Source organism: Canis lupus, chromosome 12, assembly GCF_003254725.2.
Source record: "Canis lupus dingo isolate Sandy chromosome 12, ASM325472v2, whole genome shotgun sequence".
NCBI lineage: Eukaryota > Metazoa > Chordata > Mammalia > Carnivora > Canidae > Canis > Canis lupus.
This window is the reverse complement of record NC_064254.1, coordinates 48,664,856-48,692,407: the sequence shown is the minus strand read 5'-3', so window position 1 is coordinate 48,692,407 and position 27,552 is coordinate 48,664,856. Positions and strand designations below refer to the sequence as shown.

The 27,552-nt window shown below is 44.2% G+C and overlaps 2 protein-coding genes and 1 long non-coding RNA gene across 4 annotated transcripts in view; 2 read left to right on the top strand and 1 right to left on the bottom strand.

The window, feature by feature from the left end:
• Positions 1-7,643, top strand: part of LOC112658606 (gamma-aminobutyric acid type A receptor subunit rho2) — a 47,418-nt gene extending 39,775 nt beyond the window's left edge. The window contains exons 7-9 of the mRNA XM_025444826.3: positions 904-1,056; positions 2,076-2,272; positions 5,160-7,643. Of these exons, the coding sequence (XP_025300611.3) occupies positions 904-1,056; positions 2,076-2,272; positions 5,160-5,471 (662 nt within the window). The 3' untranslated portion in view covers positions 5,472-7,643. The remainder of the gene's footprint in view (positions 1-903; positions 1,057-2,075; positions 2,273-5,159) is intronic.
• A 3,768-nt stretch (positions 7,644-11,411) lies between these two features.
• LOC118350427 (uncharacterized) lies at positions 11,412-17,017 on the bottom strand. The gene is made up of 2 exons (XR_004804201.2): positions 16,528-17,017; positions 11,412-11,712 (listed from the first exon to the last, which is right to left on the bottom strand). It is a non-coding gene; the product is annotated as an uncharacterized LOC118350427 (long non-coding RNA).
• GABRR1 (gamma-aminobutyric acid type A receptor subunit rho1) overlaps positions 11,763-27,552 on the top strand; it is a 58,735-nt gene continuing 42,945 nt past the window's right edge. Inside the window, exon 1 of one of the 2 annotated variants that reach the window (XM_049092360.1) lies at positions 11,763-11,905. Coding sequence is in view for 1 of the 2 variants with exons in the window: in XM_035697729.2 (XP_035553622.1) it covers positions 11,874-11,905 (32 nt within the window). In the remaining variant the exon portion in view is untranslated. The remainder of the gene's footprint in view (positions 11,906-27,552) is intronic. The other variant, XM_035697729.2, reaches the window with a different exon arrangement.

Sequence of the window (27,552 nt, the reverse complement as noted above, 5' to 3'; positions counted from 1 at the left end):
CCATGCAGGGAGCCTGATGTGGAACTTGATCCTGGAACTCCAGGATCACAGCCTGGGCTGAAGGCGGCACTAAACCACTGAGCCACCCGGGCTGCCCTGGCCTCAATGAAATAGAACCCAGTCCCACTTCTGGGCCTCGTGAGCACTGAGTCCTCAGGAAATATGGTTTTGGTTTGCAAATAAAAAATACAAAACAAACAACTAAACCTAGATCTCGGGATCCCTGGGTGGCGCAGCGGTTAGGTGCCTGCCTTTGGCCCAGGGTGCAATCCTGGAGACCCGGGATCGAGTCCCACGTCGGGCTCCCTGCATGGAGCCTGCTTCTCCCTCTGCCTGTGTCTCTGCCTCTCTCTCTCTCTGTGTGACTATCATAAATAAATAAAAATTAAAAAAACAAAACAAAACAAAACAAAAAAACCTAGATCTCTCTTTCTACCTTCTTCCAAAATGTTAGGGGAAGAGAAGTTAGGTAATATTGAATAAAACAGTACATGTAGGGCAGCCTGGGTGGCTCAGCGGTTTAGCGCCGCCTTTGGCCCAGGGTGTGATCCTGGAGACCTGGGTCGAGTCCCGCATGGGGCTCCTTGCGTGGAGCCTGCTTCTCCCTCTGCCTGTGTCTCTGCCTCTCTCTCTCTCTGTATCTTCCATGAATAAATAAAAATAAAATCTTAAAAAAAAACAACAGTACATGTATTAGATACTGGCAAGATACTTATTTATAGGAGAGAGGGCTTAGATTTTAGATAGGAGATGTACTATATTAAGTCTATTAATCATTAACTTTTAACTTTCTGCTGAAGATGAGAGCAATGTGGGGGGGAGGGGGGTAGAAGGGTTCCTGGGGATGGGGTTTGTTTAAGCCTCTCCAGCTGAACCTCCCCGGTTTCTTCCTGTGTCCCCCAGGCTGGTACAACCGTCTGTACATTAACTTCACGTTGCGACGCCACATCTTCTTCTTCCTCCTCCAAACCTACTTCCCTGCCACCCTGATGGTCATGCTGTCCTGGGTGTCCTTCTGGATCGACCGCAGAGCTGTGCCCGCCAGAGTTTCACTGGGTAAAAGCATGTGATAAGGTGCGGTGGGGTGGTTATTGTTTCAGCTGGTCACTATAAAGAGAAAAAGGACAACCATTATTCAGAGTTCTTAACTGATGGGCTGTCAGAGTCAAAAGGAGCAAACGTTCCTCCCACCTGTTGCTGTCACCACTCACATGCCACGCTGTTTCCTCCACTACTTTAGGAAAACCACAGGGAGCTAAAGCTACATCAGCTTTGCTCGAATCATCTCAGAAACATGAAGCCTGTCTGGGGGATAGACTTCCACCACCAGCAGGATTAGAGCTCAGGACTTTCATAAATAAGACAATTCTACAAACACCAAAACCTCCCTCTGTAAATACACACACTCTGTGTCGGCCTTGTTTGGACAGAGTCTGAAGGCAGGGTGGGTAATAGGGGATTTGGGGGAGGGGGAGGGCTGTACTCCCTGGACTTGTGGTTTTCCGCCTCCACAGACCAGAAGCTCCAGGGGGAACAGGGGGAACTGTACAGCTCATCATGGTCAATTTGGCCACGATCAGCCGGGTCTCCAAGAAATGTGAGGGTTTTACCAGCAAGGCACAGTGAAGAAGATAGCATGATAGGCTTCCAGGAATTTCCACAGCGTTCAGAGACTTAATACATGTGGTTGGGAGGAGAGGGAGGGAGGGAGGGCATTCCCTGCAGGGGTGGGGAGGTTCCTTTAGGGGTGTCCTCCGGTCACTGTTGCAAATTCCACATCTGACCGGGTCCTTGGTGAAGCACTGAGGAGGCGGCCAGCCACACCACAGACACCAGGCCCCCCCAGCCCCCGGGTGAGGATGGGGGGCTGCAAGGCAGAGGAGGCCAGCAGCGAGCTGGCCCGGAGGGACCCGCCTGCTGCCCATGGAGCAGATCTGCCGCGTGGAGGTTTCCATGCCGGGGGGGCCCCTCTGTGGGTTTCCGACACGGAGGAAGAATGCAACACGGTGACTCGGTGAAATGTGGGGGCCGTTCTGCACCCTCGCGGGTGGCTGAACCCCGGCTGCACGTTGCAGGTATCACCACGGTGCTGACCATGTCCACCATCATCACGGGCGTGAACGCCTCCATGCCCCGCGTCTCCTACATCAAGGCGGTGGACATCTACCTGTGGGTCAGCTTCGTGTTCGTGTTCCTCTCGGTGCTGGAGTACGCGGCCGTCAACTACCTGACCACCGTGCAGGAGCGCAAGGAGCGGAAGCTGCGGGACAAGGCGAGACCACAGTCCTTCATCTCCCGCCCGCAGCCCAGGCTACTGGTTGCATGAGAAGGGCAGGGAGCCAGGGCTGCCCAAAAGGAGGAGGATCTATTTCAGAAGGGGTTCTAGCTTCAACCACCAAGCATCCCAGAAAGCAGAGAGTCTGGAGCCTGGGGGGCTCAGTGGGTTAAGCGTTGGCCTTGGGCTCAGGTCGTGATCCTGGGGTCCTGGGATAAGGTGCACGTTGGGCTCCCTGCTCAGTGGGGAGTCTGCTTCTCTCTCTCTCTCTCTCTCTCTCTCTCTCTCTCCCTTGCTTGTACTCTCTCAAATAAATAAATAACATCTTAAAAAAAAAAAAAAAAAAAAGAGGGGATCCCTGGATGGCTCAGTGGTTTAGCACCTGCCTTAGGCCCAGGGTGTGATCCTGGAGTGTCAAGATCGAGTCCCATGTCAGGTTCCCTGCATGGAGCCTGCTTCTCCCTCTGCCTGTGTTTCTGCCATTCTCTCTCTCTCTCTCTCTCTCATGAATAAATAAGTCTTAAAAAAAAAAAAAAGGAATCAGAAAGTCTTTGGACCAGGACTAGGAAGACTTGGGTTCTTTTTTTTTTTTTTTTTTTTATATATATTTTATTTATTCATGAGAGATACAGAGAGGCAGCGGGAGAAGCAGGCTCCATGCAAAGAGCCCGATGTGGGACTCTATTCTGGGACTCCAGGATCATGCCCTGGGCTGAAGACAGGCGCCAAACTGCTGAGCCACCCAGGGATCCCAAAGACTTGTGTTCTCAGGCACCACTTACCCTGGGCCTCTGTTTCCTCATCTGTAAAAAGGTATAGAGGAATCCTCCCCTCCCCTCTTCCCAAGGTTGTTGTAAGGGTCACGTGAGATAACGTATGCAAAAGTTGTTTTGAAACTGTGGGGTTCTAGGCAGACATAAAGTATCACTATTACTATGAACATGTTTAGGGAAGATGCCTCCAGGTCCTGTGACCAGATGAGGGGAGAGGTCTAGAATTAAAAACTCTTGTATTTATCTGTGGTCTGACCCAGTGGAAATTCAGCTACATACAACTTTAGCCTTCAGACTCATTGGAAATACTATGCTGTCTACACTGTACTGCAGTGTAGTAACCTACGTTAGTTATGAGATAGAATACAAATGGGAAATTCAGGCAATGTGCGTGGGCCTTTGGACAGGGAGGGAGACTCCATTCCATTCATATTCAGACTCTTATTAATCACAGTAAACAATAAAATGCCAACTTGTTGCCAAATCATTGGTCATCATTGTACTAATCAAAATGGGTATTCACCTAGAAGGTATAAAGGTCAGGGGATATGAAAATCCCACATTTCTGTACATCTAGGTGGCTGGTAGCTACTTAACATAAGGGAGCTTTAAATTTTAGGAAAAGATGATGTGTTGCCTTTTCAAAAATAGTCTTTCAATGCCCAGATTATACTTAAATATATTATATATATTTAGGCTAGACTGTTTAAGAATTTATTTTTAAAGTTCTATTCAAACCTTTTTTACTTTAGCATTTGAGTACTCATTCAAATTTTCAATAAATCTGCACATTGGTCATTGTCAAATGGACTTCTGGATTTAAACACTTTTGATTTATAATCCAATGAACTTTCCTGTATGGAGCTGTCAGAAAAATAACATGCCTCCACCTGACAGGTACATGCCCTTGAATTATTAACCAGTGCCAGCTGGAAGCCCACTCTTTGCTGACTCAAATTATGGGGAGAAGTGAAGCCATTTCCTTCCTTCCAACTTATAATTTCTTTTTTTTTAAAAAAAAGATTTTATTTATTTATTCATGAAAGACACACAGAGAGAGAGAGGCAGAGACACAGGCAGAGGGAGAAGCAGGCTCCATACAGGGAGCCCAACGTGGGACTCGATCCTGGGTCTCCAGGATTGCACCCCGGGCTGCAGGCAGTGGTAAACCGCTGTGCCACTGGGGCTGCCCCAACTTATAATTTCTTATAAACATTTTCATACTTGTAGAAACAGTTGAAAAATAGGATAATATACATCCATAGACTCTGCACCTACACTCAACATTGCTAACGTTTTGCCATTTTTGTGTGAGCTCTTTCTCCATATACATGTAGTTTTGTCCATGCAGTTGAACCATTTAAAAGTGCTTTGCAGGTACCATGACCTTTTATGCTTAAATGTAACTCTTTAAAGTAAGGATACTCTCCTACTTAATCATCTTTTGATTCATGCACAAAGAGTTGGAGACCCACAACTGGAATCAGAATGTGTGGGTTTACTTTATTTATTTTTAAATATATTTTTAAAAGATTTTATTTATTTGAGAGAGAGAGAGCAGGGGGAGGAGCAGAGGGAGAGGAAGAGAGAATCTCAAGCAGACTCTGAGCTGAGTGTGAAGCCCAATGCAGGGCTCAAGCCAACAACCCTGAGATCATGACCTGAGCCAAAATCAAGAGTCAGATGCTTAACCAACTGAGTTACTCAGGTGCCCCCAGAATGTGGGGGGTTAAAGTCCTGACTCCGACACTAGCTGTGTAATCTCAGGAAAATTGTGTAGCCTCACTGGGTCTTAGTTTTTCCCTCTGCAATAGACTAAGTCGGTGATTCTGGACCCTGGCTGGGTGGTACAATCACCTGGGGAGCTTCACATCAATTAGAGTAAAACCTGGATGTGGCTATTTTAAAGAGCTCCCTGGATGATTCTAATATTCAGAGAATTATAATATGTAGAGAGTCACTGGACTGAGTGATCTTTGGAGATCCTTCTAGTTCTGCCTTTCTGTGGTTCTGAGTAGCCATGGGGCTTTGCTCTGGGCCCAAGGCACCTCCTCTGCCTCTCCACAAGCCCTAAACATGCCTGACACCTTCCTTGCATTTGCTGCCCACAGTTCCCGTGCATGTGTGGAATGCTTCACTCGAGAACCATGATGCTGGATGGAAGCTACAGTGAGTCTGAGGCCAACAGTCTGGCTGGATACCCAAGAAGCCATATTCTGACAGAAGAAGAAAGACAAGACAAAATAGTGGTCCACCTGGCTCTGAGCAATGAATCCAACTCCTCCAGGAAGAAGGGGCTTCTGAGGGGCCACATGGGTCTTCGCATCTTCCAGAACACCCACGCCATTGACAAATACTCCAGGTTGATATTTCCTGCCTCCTACATATTTTTCAACTTAATTTATTGGTCAGTGTTTTCCTAGGGGTCCGGAGGCTATGACTGGGAAAGGACATGCCTGGCCAGCTGTCTGCACATGGACCTGCCGACCATGCCCCCCCTCACCAGATAGAGCAACAGCTCCTGGACCACCATGGCAATGCCCCCCTCACCGGGAGCCCTCCAGCTGCCCTGTCCCTTATCTCATGGGTTTGCTCTTCATTAATGCTGTGTTCTGTGTCCTACTTCACGCCTCTTTGGGACTGTCTTCTTCTGTTCTTGTGTGTAAACCAGTTCACAAGAGCCCCCCCCCCTATAAAAAATGACTCGAATGCCTCCTAGATAATCTGAGACCCTAATGAAGCCTAGGATTCAGTTTTGAAGGGACACAGAAGAATAAAGGGCAAGACTAGGGGCTTTCTGGATAGGAGATGGAAAATAGGATTCAAAATAGGAATAAAAAAATCTGCAACCCATGCAACTAGATTAAGTGCCTACCTAGGAAGAAAAAAAAAGCTCTTATCCCAGATAGGAAATGATTTGACCTGTGTGAGTCTGACAACTTGCATGATTTTGCAATCCATTCAACCACTCATTAAATATTGAGTACCCACTCTGTGCCTGGTCCTGTGGAAATGAACAAATAGAGGTCTCTCAGAGAACTTCTCTAAGCCTGCACTCATTCTACATATGGCAGTAGTGCTGCTCTTCTGCCTCCCTCCAACCCCCACTGACTCCACAGATCCATTCTGTTTGCTGGTGCTTTTACTCCTAGGTCTGTCTAGGAAAGCATCTCCAGTCTCCTATGAGACCCTTGTGAAGGCAGCTTAAAAACTTCTCTTCTAGAATCTCCACGCAGGACAAGTCTAGTGCTGGGGAGAGGGCCAAGGACTTGGTCTTGGGGAGGAAGGAGCCATGGATCTGCTGTGGAAATGTGTTCCATATTCCAGCCTACTTCTCTTTCTGGGCTTCTCCCCTATCAGACAGGTGTCCTTAATAATCCTTGTGTCCAAGCCTGGTCCCCACCCCTGGGACTCTACCTGACCAGAAATACCCTGCACCTTGAAATGATTTCTCCCTTCCACAAGGTAGTGACTTTCTCTAATGTGGCTAAACTAAGGTTAGGAAAACAATCTGATTAACGGAATCTACAATAAATCATGAATAACCATTTCTCTTATCCGTAATTTAGATCTTTGCTAGTTAACTCAAGTGAACCTCTAATCAGTAGTATTTGTGGAAATATAAAGAACACGATTTTGAGAAGGGTACCTCCTCTTTCAATTACAGCATGTGGAATCAGAGGGCTGTTCTGGGAAGTAGAGAAAGAATGCCCAGTTTAGATTTCTTGCTTAATAAAAGAAATTGTTCTGCTCTTTCTTCCTACCTTCCACCTTCCTGCTCAGGGTCTGGGTATCTGGTCCTTTGGTCATGAGTGTACAAATGGTATAGCAAAAGAGAGGATGACCAAATGGTGCAGCAAAAGAGAGGATGACCCTGCCTTAAGTCAGGCGAGTGCTGGCTTGTGGCGTCTGCTCCACAGGGGCAGGCAGAGATTTTTAGTTCCTGAGGATTAGAGCTCAGGTGGGTGCCAGAGCCTACTGAAGTTTATTTTTTTTATTTTTTATTTTTTTTCCTACTGAAGTTTAAAGTCAGGGGCCAGTAGATCCCTGATCCTCTCCTCCCTCACCACAACTGTCACTTAGCTGCCTTATGCATTCCAGCTCCTCCTCTCCTTCCTCTTGTCGGTCCCTCATCCATTTCCTCTGGCCTCAGACCAGATTGTGCAACAATCTTACTCAGTTGTTTATTGTAATGTTGGTTGCTGTGCTACTATTATAGATTCATGAAACCAACCCTAACCCTAATCCTCCCAGCACTGGGATGTCCAGGATATACGAATATCTATAAGTTAAAAAGTGTTAAGTGGTTCAAAATGTAATGGGAATTCTGAGGAAAGAAAGAATGATTTCCACTGGAAAGACTAGATCTAATGGAGAAAACGGCCCCTGAGGTGACCCTTGAAGATTGGAGATTTCGAGAAGCTTTACATGCTAAATGCACATGTAGAAAAGTACATGCTATCCCACTCTTCATTTAGCTCATGAACTCAGGATCATGAGATGGAGCCCTGAATCAGGCTCTGTGCTCAGTGGGGAGTCTGCTTGAGATTCTTTCTTTCCCTTTCCCTCTGTCCTGCTCCACTCTCTCTCCCCACCTCCCCCCCATCAAAAAAAAAAAAAAAAAAAAGGAAGAAAAATTCATGTTAGATACATGGCTAGTGGCTGTCTAATATGGTAGCCACTAGCCATGTATCTATTTAAATTTAAGTAAAATAAAATAAAAGTGCAGTTCTTGCCACTTGTACTGGCCACATTTCAAGTGCTTTGTTCAATAGCCACATGTGGCTAGTGGCTATTGTATTGGATAGTACAGATATATAGAATGTTTCCACAACCACAGAAAATTCTATTAGTGCTATTGTAGATGAAAAGGTTGGCCTGAGCAAAGACATGAGAAAGGCAGGACAGGTTGGGGCTACATAGTATAGGGTTTGTGGGACAAGTCATCCCCGTTTTGGCTGGATCCTAGGCTATGGGAAGAGGAAGTGAAGTCCAGTACTTTCCATAGCACTAGGGGTGCCCCATGCCAGTGCCAAAGAGGAAAGCTTCCCCTGCATGGAGTTCTCTGGCCCCAAACCACTGGATTTTCCAGCCTTGTGGACAGAGGAAGGATAAAACTGTGTAAACAAGGATTATTGGATGATACAGAGCATCTGGACTTGTTTAGAAATTTTTACTCTCCATAGACTCTTCTAGACCACAATGCTGTTCAAAGAATGATAATTATGTTGTCATTAAATATATCATATTGCTATAGTTGTCTTATTTAATTCCAACACTACTGTGCTTCTGACTACATTGTCTTCATAAATTGAGGCTCATATAATATGCTGGCACTTTCACACTTTAAAAAAAAAAAAGAAAAAAAGAGATGGGCAGTCCAGGTTGGTCAGCGGTTTAGCGCCACCTTCAGCCCAGGGCCTGATCCTGGAGACCCGGGATTAAGTCCCACATCGGGCTCCCTGCAAGGAGCCTGCTTCTCCCTCTGCTTGTGTCTCTGCCTCTCTTTCTCTCCGTGTCTCTCGTGAATAAATAAGTAAAATCTTAAAAAAAAAAGAGAGAGAGAGAGAGAGATTTTAACTAGCTTATACAGTTAATTGTATGAATAAACATATTTACAATTGCAAACAGCATTTTATCACGTGGGACCATGATACAGTGACACTACTGCGCAGTGTATTCAGCACTGCCTTATTGCAGTGTAAAATAGCTGACTCTCCTTGAGGAAACGAGAAAATTAAAGGAGGTAAAGAAGGAGACAATAGCAGGAGTGGAAAACAGGAACTAAGGAAATGTTGAGAACATGAAATGATTCACCCTAGAGGCAGGAAGACAGGAGTAAACGTAATTGTTATCAGGGAGGCTTGAATGATACTTTATTTCACTGAATCTAAGGTATTATCAGTGTGAGATGTACCCATTAATTAAATTATAGCATGCTGATTATTATAAAATGAATCCTGATTTTGCAAATGTCAAACTGAAAAAATATGCATGTTAGAATAAAAGAAATAGGTATTGTACAAAAGCTGGTGATCGGACATACTTCTTTGGCTTCATGGAGCCAACAGTTACTATGCTTTTATCTTTGGGGTCTTGTGCCTGGGATGGAGATAGGGTGATGGCAGATAGACAAGTGGGATGAGTGCCTGGGTGGCTCAATCAGTGAAGCATTTGCCTTTGGTTCAGGTCATGATCTGGTTCAGATCAACAAGCTCCGAGTTGGGCTCTCTTCTCTTTCTCCCTCTGCTCCTCTCCCTGCTCATGCTCTCTCTTTCTCAAGTAAATAAATAAAATCTTAAAAAAAAAAAAAAAAAAAAAGAAAGGAATGAAAAACTCCTTTTAGTGATTAAGAAGCTTACACTGCAGTTGGTATGTTTCAAAGGAGGGAGAGATCTTAGGATTTGAGGAACAAATGCTATTTGTGGTAAATTTTGAGCAACAGATAGATATAATTTCAACAAGTAGAAAAAGTGGGGAGCAGAAGGAAAGCTGAGGTGTGTTCATGAGACCATGGGCAGATACACTACCAAATGTACAAAAGTCTCAGGTACGCATCCTCCTAGTTCAATGATCCTGGTATCAATGGTCCTTTTAGGTTCATTCCAACTTAGAAAAAACCTGGGGAAGATGGGGCACCTGGGTGGCACAGTTGGTTGAGCATCAGACTCTTTGTTTCAGTTCAGGTCTTGATCTCAGTGTTGTGAGATCGAGCCCTGCCTTGGACTCTGTACTCTTCCTCTCCTCTGCCCCTCCCATTCATGCTCTCTCTCTCTCTCTCTCTCTCTCTAAAATAAATAAATCTTAAAAAAAAAAAAAAGAAAGAAAGAAAAGAAAAAGAAAAAAGGATAAATCTGGGGAAGAAATTGGTCTGGTCTGATCTGGGCCACACATGTTGAAGATGATCAGAGTTCTGTGTTATGTGTAAGTTTAGAAAGAACTCTTCAAAGACATTTTATTTTGGTTCAATCTTTTTGTAAACATCTTCAGGAGGGAGACCAGGAATTCAAAAAATGGAAAACTGCCTAGTTTGAGGAAACCAATGAGGCAGAAAAACAATGATAATAATAGCAGGGAAAGTTCATGTTAGGTTCAGTTACGGGTGAGAGCCACAGCCTATGTGCTGACATAACAGAGACTGAGCAGCCAGGGGAAAGAGGAGGGATGAGGAGTTTGAGCCTTGCAGACAAGTGGAGATGTGAATGAAAAGTTATAAACGTTGGTCTGGGGCTGGAGGGAAGTAAAGATTTGGGACTTCCCTCCTAGATGTGCTCAAAGAAGCTCTCCAAGTGGATGGAACTCCAGGAGCAAAGCTTAAGAGAGGATGTCTGCAGATAAAAGCTTAGGAGTATATATTTAGGTGGGAAGAGAAGGACTGATGAGAGAAGTAGGAGGAGAACCAGAAGACTGTTGTGTCATAGAAACTGGAAGAAAGGAGGGCAGCTGGGGTGCTCAGTGGTTTAGTGCCACCTTCTGCCCGGGGTGGGATCCTGGAGACCCGGGATCGAGTCCCATGTCGGGCTCAATGCATGGAGCCTACTGCTCCCTCTCCCTCTCCCTCTGCCTGTGCCTTTGCCTTTCTCTCTCTGTGTCTCTCATGAATAAATAAATAAATAAATAAATCTTTGAAAGAAAGATACTGGAAGGAAGGAGACTCTTGAATGGAGGAGGGTATGGCTGGAGGCAAAAATAACCAGAAAATTGAGAAGGGTAAAGAACAGACATGGCAAGGTGGAGGCCAGAGGCTCAGTGGGATCAAGCCCACAGGTAGATGTTAGAGAAGAGGGACTCTTCTTTTAACTATAAGTGATTTAGGTAGATAGAAGGGAAAATGCTCAGAGAGTTACTACTATTTATTATGGACAGAATATCTTAGACTCTTATTTTCTTGGAAGATTTAAAAATAGCATGATGGCATACCTGGCCTAGATGAGGGTTGTGGTCTCAGTGGTTAGTTTCCCAAACTATTATAGTGGAATTTAAGGGACTGATCTGAAAACAGTTTTTATAACCTGGTTACCAGGTCTGTGGACGAGCAACAGTCTTGAGGACTTGTGCCATCCTTTGTCCCCACACGCATGAGGTGGGCACTGCCAGGAGACAGCAGGGCCATTGCCTCTATCACAAAAGATAGAACAGATGATAGAACAGTCATTGTGTAAAGGGCCAAGTATTGAGTGCATTCTCTGTGCTTGGCACCATGGTAAGAGTGGGATATATGGTTCCCAACTCAATTCTCATATAAACCTGAGGTGGGGAGGATTGCTCCTACTACATACCCCCTAATGTGTGCTGCCTTCCATAACTGTATGCAACACATCTCGGTAGGTGGACTTCATGTGAAATAATTATTTACCATAATGTTTTCAGGAAAAGGCAATTTATTTCCTTACTTAGATGGACAGAGATAGGGTTGCAAAGAGTAGAAAGAAAACTCAAACCCGTCTGAGTTGTGCTGAAACATGTGGGCATGGAGTCATCCCTACACCTGGGTAGAAACTTGAGTCTACTAGGACATGCAGGTAGCCCTTGAGATTGGAAGCTGGCATATGGGACACGCAGCTATTCAGGGTGGCGAGGACAAAATGTTATGAGTTTCCACCAACTGTGCTGTTGTAGGTAGGAAAAAGTTTTCTTCGACCCTCATAGGGTCCTTGGCTGAGTCTGAAAATGAAAGTGAAGAAGACAGATTAACAGGAGAAGAGTACACATATTCATCTAATACAAGTTTCATATGGCACTGAACCTTTGTAAAGACATGAAGACCTCAAGAAATGGCTAAACCTGAGTGTTTTTGTGCTAGATTTGATGAAGAGTGAAGAGTCATGGGAAAATATAATAGGACAAGGGATATGAGGTAAGTGTAGTAAATTGGGGGGTGGGGAGACTTAGCAAGGCCTCTTTCTCCAGATTCCTCTCTGTGCCCTTTGTCTTTGGGGACAAGGGTGCTCCTTTCCTCTGGGTGTGGAGAAGGCACCTGTCTCATGAGGGTTATGACCTGCTTCAGGGGATGGTAGAAAATCCTTCCTGCACAAACCAATTCTCAAATTCCTTAATCTTGAAATAGTCAACATGCTACATTTGAGGGGTTATGTCTCCTGCTTAAAAGGTCCAGACCAGCGGGATTCATGTCCACACCACCACCCTTGGAGACCCTTCTTCCCCTTCTCCTTTCATTGCAAAAGAACAGACAGCTGTGCTGGTGGGATTAACACTGGATTGGAAGCAGCTGACACCCCCACTTCCATCCCCACACCAGTCACTAAGAAATATGCCATGAGTTCAGATGGTTCCCACAAGGAAGGCTGCATGCCTAATGGTCTGAGGGTGGAGGCACTGGCCTCTTTGCACAGAGACCTAAATCCCATGCCAGGAGGGTCCTACATCCCAGCCTGTCCAACCCCCAGAGCCACCGGTGAGCATCTGCACCAGTACTATAAAAACATTCCCCATTAGCAGATTGGATAAAGCACTCAATCCTCACCCTCAGACCTTCAAATGTCATTACGAAACGACATTTGGGTCAGCCATTGGGAACATTAGGTTTGGGATTTATTTTAAAAGAGAAATTGAAAAATAAACCTTGGTTGTAGCAAACCATTGTTTAATCTAAACTGACCAGGTTTATAGTGGCAACACTCTTCTCCACCTTGCCCATTTAGACCAAGGCATCTCAAACTCTGCTGTGCATATGAATAACCTGGGGTCTGGTTAACAAGCATACTGTGATTCAGCAGATGGGGGAAGGGACATGGGATTGTGCATTCTTTTTTTTTTTTTTTTTTTTTTTTAAGATTTTATTCATTTATTAGAGAGAGAGTGAGCAAGAGACAGAGAGAGACTATGAGCAGGGGAAAGGGCAGAGGGAGAAGGAGAAGCAGGCTCCCCGCTGAGCAGGGCTTTGGGGCTTGATTCCAGGACCCTGGAATCATGATCTAAGCTGAAGGCAGAGGCTTAACCGACTGAATCATGCAGGCGCCCCCAGGATGGTGCATACTTGGCAGGTGTTCACACTTCAAATGGCAAGGCCCTAGAGACCCCTGTTCATCATTTAAAGTTGAGCTTAGATGTCACACCCCCCCCGTTGATTTCCTAACATCCTCTTCCTTCCCAAAGCATAATTTATTACTACCTCACTGTTTCTCATTTTATGCATTTGAGCATTACGAAATTTCCTTTACATTGTGATTATTCTCCTTAATCCATGCTTTCCTATTCTGGCCAAGTGGTCGTCACCTGGGGGAGTTAAAAAAAAAAATCTCAGTGCCTGAGGTCTGCCCCCCACCCCCCACCCCCGGAATTTCTGATGTTATCACTCTCATAGCCAGGACACAAGGGTGCAAGAACACTTGGCTTTAGGGGGCCCACACAGAGCAGGCTGGGCCACTCGTTGCTGACAAAATCCAAAGGCAGAGAAATAAGTGGCGGTGAAACAAGAAAGGAAGTCATTTCAATGAGGCTGTCACCTGGGAGACAGTAGACTAGAGTCTCAGACTGTCTCCAAAGTGCTGAAAGTACATCCAGGTTTATATAAGGAAAATGTGGCACAAAGGTGGGTGGGAAAGTGCAGGGGGCAGTGAAGGTCCAAGTGATCCTTGTCTTGGGGTCAGTTACGTGGGGTCTTGCTGGCTCAGGGCAGTCCTTACTGCTTGGGGGTAGTTTCACTTCCCATCTGGGGATGCTTTGCCTTCAAGGGTCTTTTGCTGGAGATAAGAAATAAGCTGCAAAGAATTTAATCACTTAGAAAGTACAGATAGGTCAAAATGGGAGTATAACTGAAGTCCTCTTTCACTCTCCCTCTTTTAAAACTGTTTTTTTAAAAAAATATTTTATTTATTTATTTATTCATGAGAGACAGAGAGAGAGGCAGAGACACAGGCAGAGGGAGAAGCAGGCTCCTTGCAGGGAGCCTGATGCGGGACTTGATCCCGGGACTCCAGGATCATGCCCTGGGCCGAAGGCAGATGATAAACTACTAAGCCACCCAGGGATCCCCCACTCTCCCTCTTTTAAATAACACTAACTCTTTTTTAAAGGCTGGTACTAATATCTGAAATTTCTTTGGGAAAATACTGTCTCAACTTGCTTTGATGGTTTACAAACTGTGTTCCTTGGGATCCAGTGGGTTTTCTGGGGGTTCAGGAACTACTCTAGGAGTAGGAAATAGAATAGGAATGAACAGAGGGAGTGCTAACAAAGCAATGGAGCCATCCAGAGGGAGGGGACAGTGAAGAAGGAAGAGAAGCACACCCTTCCCCTTTTCCCAACAACTTTTTCATCCTGCTCTTTACACCAACCAGCCCAACAAAGAATACTTAACCTACTATGAGCAAGTGCTCAGTCTTTTAATCCTTCTAAGAACCCCATGAATTAGGATTCACAGAAGACATAAGAGGTAAAGATGGCAAATTACAGGGCCAGGACAAGAACAGGACTTCTGACCCCAAGTCCTGTCACTTTTCTTGGTTCCCTGCAAGAAAGCTGTGGGGTCTGAGGCACAAAGTTCCCCAGGGAAGCCTCAGTCTTCTCTCATCAGCACCACTCGGATCAATCCAGAACAGAAGGTACCCGGTTTCCTGGTGGCACAGGTGGGATAGAGGTTAGAGGTGGGAGGGACAAGAAGGCACCAACCGCCCGCTGAGCTTTGGTTTCTGAATTGACACCAGATTTGCCCAAAGTATTTGGAAGAAGCACCTAGCACTGGGTCCTGGTCTTCTGGCTGCTGCCTCCATCCCCGTTTTCCTTCCCCCATCACTTTTCCTCTTCCCCAAGAGAGCACCACTGCTCCACCTCTGGTAGGAAGCTGGCAGCTGCTGGCACCATAGCCCCATGTCTCCCTTGATGTCTGCTCTGCCACTGTAGGGCTGTAGAGTGGAATATGGCCACAAACCTTTTTCATTCCTGCTGTCAGCAGAGTGCTTGTGAGAGAAAACTGCAGCAGAGGATGTAATCACACACGCACTAAGCCCTAGAATGTAAGCTCCATGGGACAGGGATTTCCACCTATATTCTTAATTGCTGTGTCTTGGGGCATGTAACAGTGCTTGGCACATGGTAGATGCTCAGCAAATATTTATGGAAGGAATGAATGAATAACCACTCTTTGTTAAGTACCCACTATGTGCTAGATACTGTGCCAGGTGCTCTACCTAAACCATGTCATTTCCTGTTAGCTATTGAAAGGTCTTATTCATGCTCAGTATGGAGGCAGGAGCCTGGAGATTCAGTGAACACATTTTGCTAGCTGTGTGACATTGAGCAATGTACTTAATCTCTCTGAGCTGTAGTTTCTCCATCTGGAAAAAGAAAAAAAAGAAAGGAAAAGAAAAAGATGCTAATTCTGGCTTCTTTGGGTGGCTACGAGTAAGTTAATGTGTCCAAAGTACTCAGCCCAGTACTGGCCCAGAGAAAATATAATGTCAACAAGGAGAGGAGTAGGAGAGGGGCATGAGGAGGAGGAGGGTGAAGAAGGAAAAGGAGAAGAAGAAGGAAAACATTTAAAATTGTCCTATAACCCAAAGTATCCCCTCCATCTGTAATCGCAATCATTTCTAAAGAACAAAAAATTTAACAATGACCTGATCTCAGAGTATATAATTCTTTGCAAGAGAACCCAGTTTGCATTTTACCCAGACATTTTCTTTTTTTTTTTTTTTTAATTATTTATGATAGTCACACAGAGAGAGAGAGAGAGAGGCAGAGACATAGGCAGAGGGAGAAGCAGGCTCCATGCACCGGGAGCCCGACGTGGGATTTGATCCCGGGTCTCCAGGATCGCGCCCTGGGCCAAAGGCAGGCGCTAAACCGCTGCGCCACCCAGGGATCCCTTTACCCAGACATTTTCATCAGAAGGACAGATGAAAACTTTATCATGGACCAGTCGGTGCTTCGGGGGACCAGCTTTCTAAGAGGAGGACTCGTTCTTTATTTTGCAGAGGAGAGAACGGACCCAGGGAAGCTGAGTAACTTGAATAATGGCAGACAGCTAGTTTTTAGAGGAAAAGTGCTTATCCAGATACTCTCTTCTGCCAGTTATGGATTTATTTTTTAAAATATTTTATTTATTTATTCACAAAAGACACACAGAGAGAGGCAGAGACACAGGCAGAGGGAGAAGCAGGCTCCTCACAGGGAGCCCAAGGTGGGACTTGATCCCAGGACTCCAGGATCACGCCCTGGGCCAAAGGCAGACACTTACCTGCTGAGTCACCCAGAGGTGGGATCTTATTAATGACAGCTGCTTATGACCAACAAAGAATTATGGGGCCCTAAAAAGGCAATAAGTCATTGAAGGTGTTATCACTAGTCCTTACTCAGTGGTGATATCAATAGAGCTGTTAAAAGGATTTAGGTTCCCTAGTTGGCTTTCAATAAAAGACCAACCCTATAAGCCCCCAGTGGCAACCCCGTGGGGACCCCTCTCACTCCTGAGAGCTCTCTCTGTATTCTCACTTAATCAGCTTCCATCCCTTTACTCACCTGTGTCCACGAGATTCATTCTTCGACTCCATGAGACAAGAACCTCACTTGCTCACTTCAGTGGTGGTCGAGGATGCTCTAGCAGCTCTGTTCCATGTAGTCAGACTGTTCCATGCAATCTCAGGAACTGAAAACTTGGGTTCTTTCTAGCTCACTGCTTGCTGCCCTGGAGTGTGGCCCTTGACCTCGTGGTCCGAGATGGTGGTAGGAATCCTAGCAGTCATTTCTACAATTGAAGAAGCAGGATGCTTAGGGGGAGAAAGAAGGACAAATGGAGTATTCTTTCAAGGAAAGTTCCAGGGGCTGTCACACTTCCCCATTGGCTGAACTTGGTCCCATGGCCACATTGAGCTGCAAAGAATGCTGGGAAAGGTATTTGCTCTGACTAGGCATATACCTAGCTGAAAACAGGGAGTTCTGGAAGAAAAGGAAAAACACGTAGTGTAGGAAACAACAGTTCCTACCATACCACCCAAGAACACACCCACTGGTTTCCATGAAACCCCAGCTGGGAACAGTCAGGAAGGTCATAAGTAAGGACAAAATGTTCACCCATTGCCCCCCCTCCATCATCTCTCCCCCTCCCCCAGACACCTCTTGTCCCTGTCTCAAGTGTGAAGCAGGGCAGAGATACACGGGTCTTTCTAAAGCATTATGTTAATGCCAGAAGCTTCTGTTACTACTGAGCTCAGAGACTTGGAATGTTTCTATGCCCAGAAATAGGACCTGGGCACTGAGTCCCTGCCATCATTTATTTTGAAAGAGGGCAGAATTTTCCTTTCCCCCAGCTCTGCCAGATTTAGGGACAAGCAAATGAGGTCAGCATATCCGAGGTAATTCTCCTTGAAGACCTATGGAAACCTCAAACCCTTGCTCCCACTCACTGTCCTCCCTCCTCCCTCCATTTATGTGACTTCTCTCCCCAGAGGCTGCGTGGACCTGTCTGTCCTCACACTCTAAGGGGGCCTCGATTACTAGAGGCAAGAGAGCAAAACAACACCTCCAAAGTGATTCTCAGTCTCTGATTGTTTTCCCAGGAATAATGGAGGCTTTGCCCCAAGTCACCCCCATCCTCTTAGTTAACAGAAGTACCTTGTTTTGAGATCTCCCTCTGGTTTAAAGGATGTAGACATGACGCAGAGGAGGGCTTCTTCTGAGTTAGGATATCTTTAGAAATTGAGGTGATAAGCAAAAATGATATATGTGTATTAAAAATAAGAATAATATCAGAGTGAGGTAAGTAGCTGGAGTTTATTATTCTGGAGGCTCTTTCTTGATAAGAGAAGTGAGACTACATTTAAAGACAATATATTGTGAACAACAATGTGTTAGTTACTGGATTAGTAATCTGGGCCATTGGTGTGCCTGTGGTCCAAGTTTACTGCTTGCCTTGAGGTCATTGTGTCCTAAAACAAAGGCATCTCTCCTTTTTTACAGTACTCTTCTGTTTTGGTCTACTTCATGTTAACTAGTAGTCCACACGAAATTGGGCATCTAAATGGTTGTCATGGTTAGTCACATCTGTATTTCTGGAAAAGCTACCTTTTAATAAGCTATTGTTGGGTAATTGTTTAACTACCTGCAGCTGCCAGTTTTTATTGAGGTGTGCTTTACATGCAGGGAAAGGCACAGATCTTAATTAAGTATATAGTTCAGTGAGTTTTAACAAGTTTGTATACCCAGTCCCTTGCCTTCCTATCAAGAGACGGAACATTTCTGACACCTCACAAAGTTCCCTTATGCCTTATCTCCACTCAGCCCTGATGTCCACCTTCCCCCCACCCCCACCTCACAACCACGGTCCCGGGTTCTATCACCATTAGCTTTGTTTTGTCATTTCTAAAACTTCATATAAATGGAATCATAAGGCCTGTAGTCTTTTGTGTCTGGCTTTTTTCATTTTTTGAGATTGGCATATGTTTTTGAGATTCCTTCATGTTGTTGCAAAGTATCTAGAGGTCAGTCCTATTTGCTGCTCAGTGGTATCCCACGGTATGAATAAACCATGATTTCATGACCCAGTCTCCTGTTGATAGTTAGATCATATTCGGTTTGGAGAAATAAAGTTTTTTATAATAATTATAATAAATAATTTAAATAACGATATAAGTAATAAATGTGTAACTTATAAATAAAGACGCTGACGGGTATGTGTATGTGCCTGACTTATCACGGAAACTCGCTCATCAAAGATACTCAACTAAAGCTCAGAGGTGACAAACTTGGGTGCGACTGGAACTGTAGATACTAGGGTGAGGGAGGAATTTGTGGAAGGTGGTAGAACAATGCAAAAAATACCAATTCCCATACTTTAAAAAAATTGTTATTTATTAATTGCAATCAAATGAAGAAAGTAAGCTTGGTTTGAAAATACATGTTTATAATTTAGAAATGAGTCACTCCTGATGAGCTATTAATTGTACCATTTTACAGTGGAGAAAATTCTTGGACTCTGTGTAAAATGGAGACACTAGTTCCTACCTCACAGGGGTTTTTCAAGAAGAAAATGAGAATGCGCACAAAGTGCCTGTCAGCTTAAAGCTCTACATAAGTGCAAAGCAGTAGTGCTGTCTGTGACAAATTCACACAGTTTTCCCTTGAAAAGACTACAGTGAAATATGTCACACGTGTCATGCCTTTTTTGTTTATTAACTCATTTACCTTCCCAAGAGACAAATACTGTTGCTACCATTCCCATTTTACAGATGAAGAACTTGAGGCCTGTGACAGAGGCCACACTGGTATAAACAGCATAAGTGGAATTTTAATCCACAGAATTGGCTCAAATCTGAGCTGTTACTATTGTGCCATCTGCCTTTCTAAAAAGATGCACATTATACCTCCTCCCAACAGCTCGCTTTACAATAATTGTCTTCATCCACAGCCTTTATCTCCTTGTGGGAGGGTTGCTATATTCAAATTTGTTGGCGTACTCTCTACAAGATATTACAGACGAAGCTGCAAGCTTGCCTAAAATCTCAGCGATTTCCCATGTTGGTCTTCCTGGAGGTTTGTAGTGAGACTGCCGGGTCAGCCATACTCTTAGCAAATACTCCATGTTTATGAAACAACCAGAACCACCCACACAATAGACAGATCCTGTGGGCTCCTACTTCAAGCCATCTTTCCCAGAACACACAGTTTGGTGTCCAGCTGAGGTGGGAAACACCCTGTAGCACTAGGAAGCATCCCCATACCCAAGGCCATTTGGTCATTTACTGGAATGTCTCTGTCCTCATCACCTGGACATTTGGCCTTGCTTCTTGTAGACCATGCTTGCACCTTAGGTGGCACTCCCTTGTGTCTGAGGCTGTGGATAACTGAGGTGGAAGGCATCTTGCATGACTGGGTAGGGATGGGGGAGGGAGGACGGGAAGCATAGCATTTCTTTCTCTTTTTTTTCTTTTAAAATTACCGGGGACCATTCTTTTAAAAAAAGGAGGGAGCGCCTGGCTGGCTCAGTCAGAAGAGCATGCGACTCTTGATCTCAGAGTCATGAGTTTGAGCCCCAAGTTGGATGCAGAGATTACTTAGAAAATGCATAAATAAAGGGCAGCCTGGGTGGCTCAGTGGTTTAGCACCACCTTCAGCCCAGGATATGATCCTGGAGACCTGGGATCGAGACCCACATTGGGCTCCCTGCATGGAGCCTGCTTCTCCCTCTGCCTGTGTCTCTGCCTCTCTCTCTGTCTCTCATGAATAAATAAATTAAATCTTTAAAAAAAATAAATAAAAACTTTTAAAATAAAAGAAAACAAATAAAATACAATAAAATTACTGGGGACCACTAATACCTGCACATTGACCTGAAAGTTCAGTTTTTAAGTAGAATAATCATGGCTGTCTAAAATATTACATGTCCCTAACACTGAGGTTTCAGGGTATGAGCTGCGGAAATTCTAAAGTTAGGTGCAACTTAGCAACTCCTGAAACTGAATATTCAACTCTAGAAGAACCAGCTGAGAGGACCACCTGTGCTGCTTTCTTTAGCATTTTCTACAGAATAATTAGAAGCAGGAGTCATGGCCTCCAAAACCACATCACCAGCAATTGGCTGGCTCTACCTTCAGCATTGACTAAAACAGGAAATTTGCAGTTGTACCTAAATGGAACTAATAAGAAAAGAACCTCCTACAACTTTGTAGACACTTGGAAAAAGCAACCCTAGACCAAACCACCCATCTGGACCTGTCTTCTGTTCATAAAGGAGGTAGATTTGGAGAGCACCAACACCTCCTCCAGCTGGAATGGTCATGGTTCTTTTTTTTTTTTTTTTGATTGATTGATTGAAGATTTTATTTAGGTAGTCCTGAGACCTCATGGTTCTAAGAGGTGCCATGAGTGGTCAAGGACTGCAATCCTCCACAAACCTGTCATTTATGTTCATGTTGGAACTGTCCTGGATATTCTCCTGTGGGATAGCAGGGTATGGAGCAAGAGTCAGGGTGATTTCCGAAGCCCCTAAAGAGAGCCCAATCCTGACAGTCAGAGGGCAGAAAGTAGACACAAATCTACAAAAAGCATTCATTTCATTGACTTTTAAGGCTCCCCAGTGCTTTCTTTCTTCTTAAAACAAAGAACCAAGTCATTTGAAAAAGTGGAGACAAATGCAAACTCTGTGAGGCAGAGTTTATTTTATTTATTTCATTTTTATTTCTCAATGAGAATGGAAAAATTCAAAGAGAGTGGAATTTATTTGGTGGCTTGTTTTAAGGAATGACATGCAACCAAAGTTAATCTGTGAGTCAAGACAGTCACATGAGAAAAAAAAAAGGAAATAGTCATGCATTCATTAAATTGCACAACCATGATGTCCTTCTTTTCTGCTGCCGAGTCACTCTAGGACTGTTGTTTATTTTATGGTAAGATTAAATTACATTCTTCCTTTTCTTCAAGAGCTGACCAGTTCCAAATGTGGCTTCTCATTCAAAGAATTCATTCTTACCACGGCCCAAAAGCCTTCATTCATACAAATCATTTCCCTTAAGTAGCAGGGAATAATCTGGAACTGATTAAAAGATCTAGGGTGTCTTCAAAATGCCTCGGGCAACATGTTATATGAGACGACTGTGTTACAAATAAAATCATTTTGTAGACCAGCCATTTCAGGAAGAGGGAGGAGTTAGTCAGTGGAAAAACACAAGCCCTGTCATCGAGAGCACAAGTTTTCCTGTTTATTAACCACGTGTCCTGTGGAAAGTAACTTAATGTCTTGAAGCCTCAGCTTCTCATCGATGAGGTAGACATGGGAATCTGCTGTGCCTACCTCCAGGGCTGGTTCTCAGGCCCAGTGGAACCATGGATTTATTAAATTTTTTTATTTATTTATTATTTATGATAGTCACAGAGAGAGAGAAAGGCAGAGGGAGAAGCAGGCTCCATGCACCGGGAGCCCGACGTGGGATTCGATCCCGGGTCCCCAGAATCGCGCCCTGGGCCAAAGGCAGGCGCCAAACCGCTGCGCCACCCAGGGATCCCTGGAACCATGGATTTATATCCATGTTTCATAAATGCAACAGGACCATTCAATTGCAAACTGGTGTTATTCAGCAGTTGGGTCACTTTGGGGACGATAAAAGAAGTCCTTGTGTTTTGCATTCATCCCGCGGACCACATTATGCCACTGAGGGGACCCCACATCAACACCCTCTGTTCATCCTAGCCCACCCCGCGAAGGGCTCCAAACGGTCACTGGGGCTTTGGGCATAGCTTGATCTCACAGTATTTCCCCTTTCCTTCACCATGACTTACCTGGAGCTGCAACAAGCATATCAAACTCTCCATCAACAAGAAACTAGGGACTTTTTGTGAAGTTATATTGAACCTAGAAACCCGTGTGTTTTGGTTAAAGACAACCGTGGAAACGATTTAAAAAAAAAAAAAAAAAAAAAAAGGCTGCCTTAACAATTTTATCATGATTCCAGCAGAGGGAGACAGGGCTGCACGGACTCCCCACAATATCGGAAGTAATCTACAGGTTTGCATCACAAACAGCTTTTCTTCCCTCTTTTCCTTTCTGATCAGATGACTTTAGTCATAATTTTACTATCCCTTGGTGGAGAAAATATATGACTAAAGGCCCTTAGTGGGATGCCTGGATGGCTCAGTGGTTGAGCATCTGTCTTTGGCTCAGGTCATGATCCTGGGGTTCTGGGATTGAGAACCCGAATTGGGCTCCCTGTAGGGAGCCTGCTTCTCCCTCTGCCTCTCTCTGTGTGTCTCTCATGAATAAATAAATAAAATCTTGAGGGAAAAAAGGCCCTTATGAATTCAGCTGCACTTCCAAAACACTTCCAAAATGGATTTGCATTGTATTGGTCACAAGAGCCACTAGGGAGGGCATTTGGAAACGGTGGCAAAGGCAGGTAGTGCATTCAAGTCTCCAGAGGCTTCACACCTGTGATGGCCTCCGCAGGAGGCTGAGCCCCTTATCACCCCTTTTCCTACTTGAATCACAGACCCAGTTTTGTTCAGGCATCTGCCCCTTCCCAGTTCAGAGGGGGATCCTGATTCATCTAAGTCAATCAGATCACACTCCTCCCCCCCCTCCCCCGCCCCCCCCCCCCCCTCAAAGTAATTGGTCTAGGGGTGGATTTAGGACCTTACTTGGTTGGCTCAAACTGAAGGGAAGGTCTTATCTTCCATACTCTGGGAAGAAGTCTTCTCTTTCTCTTCCATTGGATTTGAATGAGGAAACTTGTTGCTCTTGGCAGCCATATTCAACCATGAGTAAGGAAACAGAAAATACATCAAAGAATGAGGGAAGGAAAGAACCCAAGTTATTGCTGTTGGTTTTTAAGAAACTGAGCTTTTTTTTTTTTTAAGATTTTCTTTATTTATTCATGAGAGAGACACACGCAGAGAGAGAGGCACAGACACAGGCAGAGGGAGAAGCAGGCTCCACGTAGGGAGCCCGATGTGGGACTCGATTCTGGGTTTCCAGTATCACACCCTGGGCCGAAGGCAGGCGCCAAACCGCTGAGCCATCCGGGCTGCCCAAGAAATTGAGTTTTTGATGACACCACTAAGTTAATCAACCCTACAGCCTGGATTTCTTGTTATTGTGAAATAACACATTTCTGTTTAAGCCTGCTTGAGTCAAGCCTTTATTTTATTTTATTTTATTTTAGATTTTTATTTATTTATTCATGAGAGACACACCGAGAGAGGCAGAGACACAGGCAGAGACACAGGCAGAGGGAAGAAGCAGGCTCCCCGTAGGGAGTCCCATGTGGGACTTGATCCCAGGACCCAGGGATCTCGCCCTGAGCCGAAGTCAGACGCTCAACCACTGAGCCACCCAGGCGTCCCTTATCTTCCTTTTTGATTCTTTATTTCTCATTATTATGGTAAAATAATAAATGTTTCATGAATGCTTAGACAAATTATCTGGTGATATCCTGAGCAATCTCAAACACTTGGCCAAAATCCTTGGGACATTCAGCATTTGGTCTCCTTTCTCTGAGGCAACGTGTACTTCCTGCTTGACAAGTTCCAGTAGGAACCACAAGCAGATTTTTAAAATGTGATTTATTAGTTTAAATTGATTAGAGGTTATGAACATAAATTAGCAAAAAAGGGTTAGTAAGAAAAACACCTATGTAATCCCCCACCCTTGAAAAAGAGAATGAAGAAAGGCAGCACTAAAGATTCCAATTTTTTTTAACTACCATGGTTTGCTGTTTTAGATTACTTAAATTTTTCCCTCCATCAGATGAGAATTAGCAATGAGAGGAGTACTTACGACATACAGTATTTTCAGCATAGTGATGGACATCTTGGGTGACTTTGGATACATTTCGACTTGTACTGCAATCTCTCATTTGTAATAATCCCTCTAAATTATAGATCCATCTAGGAGTAGAATAAATAATAAGTAATCGGGATCCCTGGGTGGCGCAGCGGTTTAGCGCCTGCCTTTGGCCCAGGGCGCGATCCTGGAGACCCGGGATCAAATCCCACGTCGGGCTCCCAGTGCATGGAGCCTGCTTCTCCCTCTGCCTGTGTCTCTCTGCCTCTCTCTCTCTCTCTGTGTGACTATCATAAATAAATAAAAATTAAAAAAAAATAAAAAAAAATAAGTAATCTATATAGTGCTATGTCAATGGAAGGAATAATTTGCAACAACCTCTTCAACAAGTGACCTATGGAAACCAATAAATAGTTTAAAATAAAAAGTAGTCAAGGGGCCCCTGGGTGGCTCAGGTGGTTAAGCGTCTGACTCTTGATCTCAGCTCAGGTCTTGATCTCAGGGTTGTGAGTTCAAGTTCTGTAAAAAGTAGTAAAAAATAGTGGTTCTCAAGAAACAGACTCTTAACTATAGAGAACAAACTGATGGTTACCAGAGGGGAGGTAGGTGGGGAGATGGGTGAAATAAGTAAAGAGGATACAAGAGTGCGCTTATCATGATGAGCACACAGTAATGTATGGAAGCATTGAGTCCCTCCCATCTGTCCGCCTGGACACAGCCCTGCCCTGAAACTATATTGTGCACCTGAAACTAATATAACACTATGTATTAACTATACTGGAATTCTAAAAAAAAAGAAAAAAAATTGTGGCCCTCAAACACTATTTCAGCCTGCCCAATGGAGATAGGACTACCTGGTGCCCTTGGGGAACACAAAAGGAGCCCATCAATCTATACAGGTACTGTATCTGGAAAAAAAAAAATAGGCTTAGGATGCCTGGGTGGTTCAGGGGTTGAGCGTCTGTTTTTGGCTCAGGGAGTGATCCCAGGTCCAGGAATCGAGTCCTGCATCGGGCTCCCTGTGAGGAGCCTGCTTCTCCGTCTGCCTGTGTCTTTGCCTCTCTCTCTGTGTCTTTCATTAATAAATAAGGAGCAATTGATGATATTTTATATTCTCCTTAGAGAAAGAAGTTTAACACAGTGTGTGTGAAAACAAGTACCTAACCATTTTAGGCAGCAGATAATTAAGTGCTAAAGTTTGTGGTACAGGGGGATCCCTGAGTGGCTCAGTGGTTTAGCGCCTGCCTTGCCTAGGGCGTGATCCTGGAATCCCAGGATCGAGTCCCACGTTGGGCTCCCTGCATGGAGCCTACTTCTCCCTCTGCCTGTGTCTCTGCCTCTCTCTCTCTGTGTCTTTCATGAATAAATAAGTAAATAAGTAAGTAAGTAAGTAAATAAATAAATAAATAAAATCTTAAACAAATAAATAAAGTTTGTAGTACAGAATAAATGCTATCAGTACACAGAGAGAGAGCTCAAGATGAGCTATTGTGGTCAGAGAGATTATTTTATAAAAAAGATGAGCTACACAGATGGTTTGGATTTAGATGAACTTTTAAGTTAAGAAAATTAGGGCAATTATGGTATTGTGTTTAAAAAGTAAATCAATGCTAATCAAAAATAGTTTTCATTTCAAGCATTGTTGAAGGTTTTCCTAAAATATATCATTATGTGAGCATCTAAGATTATTTCCTATTTCTTGGAAGGCTCCAAAATGAAACTTAGAAAAAAATTTAAGTGCACTTATATATTTTCTTCCTTAGGAAATAAAAGTATTGGGCATTTAATAGGTTCATTATTCATTCACTAAATATTTATTGAGCACCTACTGTGAGCCAGCAAAGATTCTAAGTGATGAGCAAAGGAGATATGCCTCATTGATGATTGAAATCTTTGTTTTAATATATTTTTTAAAGATTTTATTTATTTATTCATGAGAGACAGAGAGAGAGAGAGTGGCAGAGACACACAGGCAGAGGGAGAAGCAGGCTCCATGCAGGACTCCAGGATCACACCCTCAGCTGACGGCCGCGCTAAACCACTGAGCCACCAGGGCTGCCCTAATGTTTGAAATCTTGTCCAGAGTAGTTAAAAGGGGAAAGATACAAAATCTAATTAGATGAGGTGGTTGGGGAGCTTCTCTGAAAAGGCTATGTTCAGTTGAGATTTAAAGAATGAGAGGAACCAGTCAGCCCTCTGGGCAGCAGAGGCAGCAGAGCTCCAGGCAGGCCATGAGGCTGAGTTGGAGTGGCCCACATGTATCAGCCAGGGTTCTCCAGAAACAGAACCAATAGGATATAGATCTTTGTTTCTACATATCTATATATTTATCTAACTACCTATCTCCTACCTTATTTCAAGAAATTGGCTTATGTGATTATTAGAGCAGGCAAGTCCAAAATTGGTAAGGCAAGCTGGTAAGCTGGAGCTCTCAGGCAAGAGATGATGCTGTAGTCTTAAGGCAGAATTTCTTCTGGGAAACCACAGTTTTGCTCTTAAGTTCTTTCAGTTGATTAGATGAGGCCCACCCACGTTATCAAAAGTAATCTCCTTTACTTAAAAGCAACCATTGTAGACGTGAGCCACATCTATAGAATACGGTTCCCAGCAAGACCTAGATTAATGTTTGATTAAATAACTGGGTAGGGACGCCTGGGTGGCTCAGCAGTTAAGCATCTGCTTTCGGCTCAGGGGGTGATTCTGGAGTTCCAGATTGAGTCCCACATTGGTCTTCCTGCATGGGGCCTGCTTCTACTTCTGCCTGTGTCTCTGCCTCTCTCTCACTGTGTGTCTCTCATGAATGAATAAATAAAATCTTTAAAAAAAAATAACTGGGTAGTATGGCCTTGCCAAAATGACGCATAAAACTGACCATCATAGCAAGAAAATGTCTAACACATCTAACACCATGTCCGGAGCATGATGAGATGAGGGAAGTAACCAGATAAACTTGGGAATCTGGGTGGGAATCTCAAGGCCAGGATACAGAGTTTAGGTTTTATTCAAAGTGCATTGGGAAACCACAGAACTGTATCAGCAGTGGTGGAGTGTTCATTCACCTTAGAGCCCCAAACCTGTATTTTATTCTGCTTTTTATACCTACTCACTGATAGTGGGATCCAAATTTACAAAGCAAATCACTTTGGCTGCTCTATGGAAAACACAGAGGATATGTCAGTCAGAATCCAGTCAAGAGGCAGAAACTACACCAGCGTTTTCAATAAGGAACATTTAATATGAAGAGCTGTTAACTAGATAGGTAGATGATTAACTGT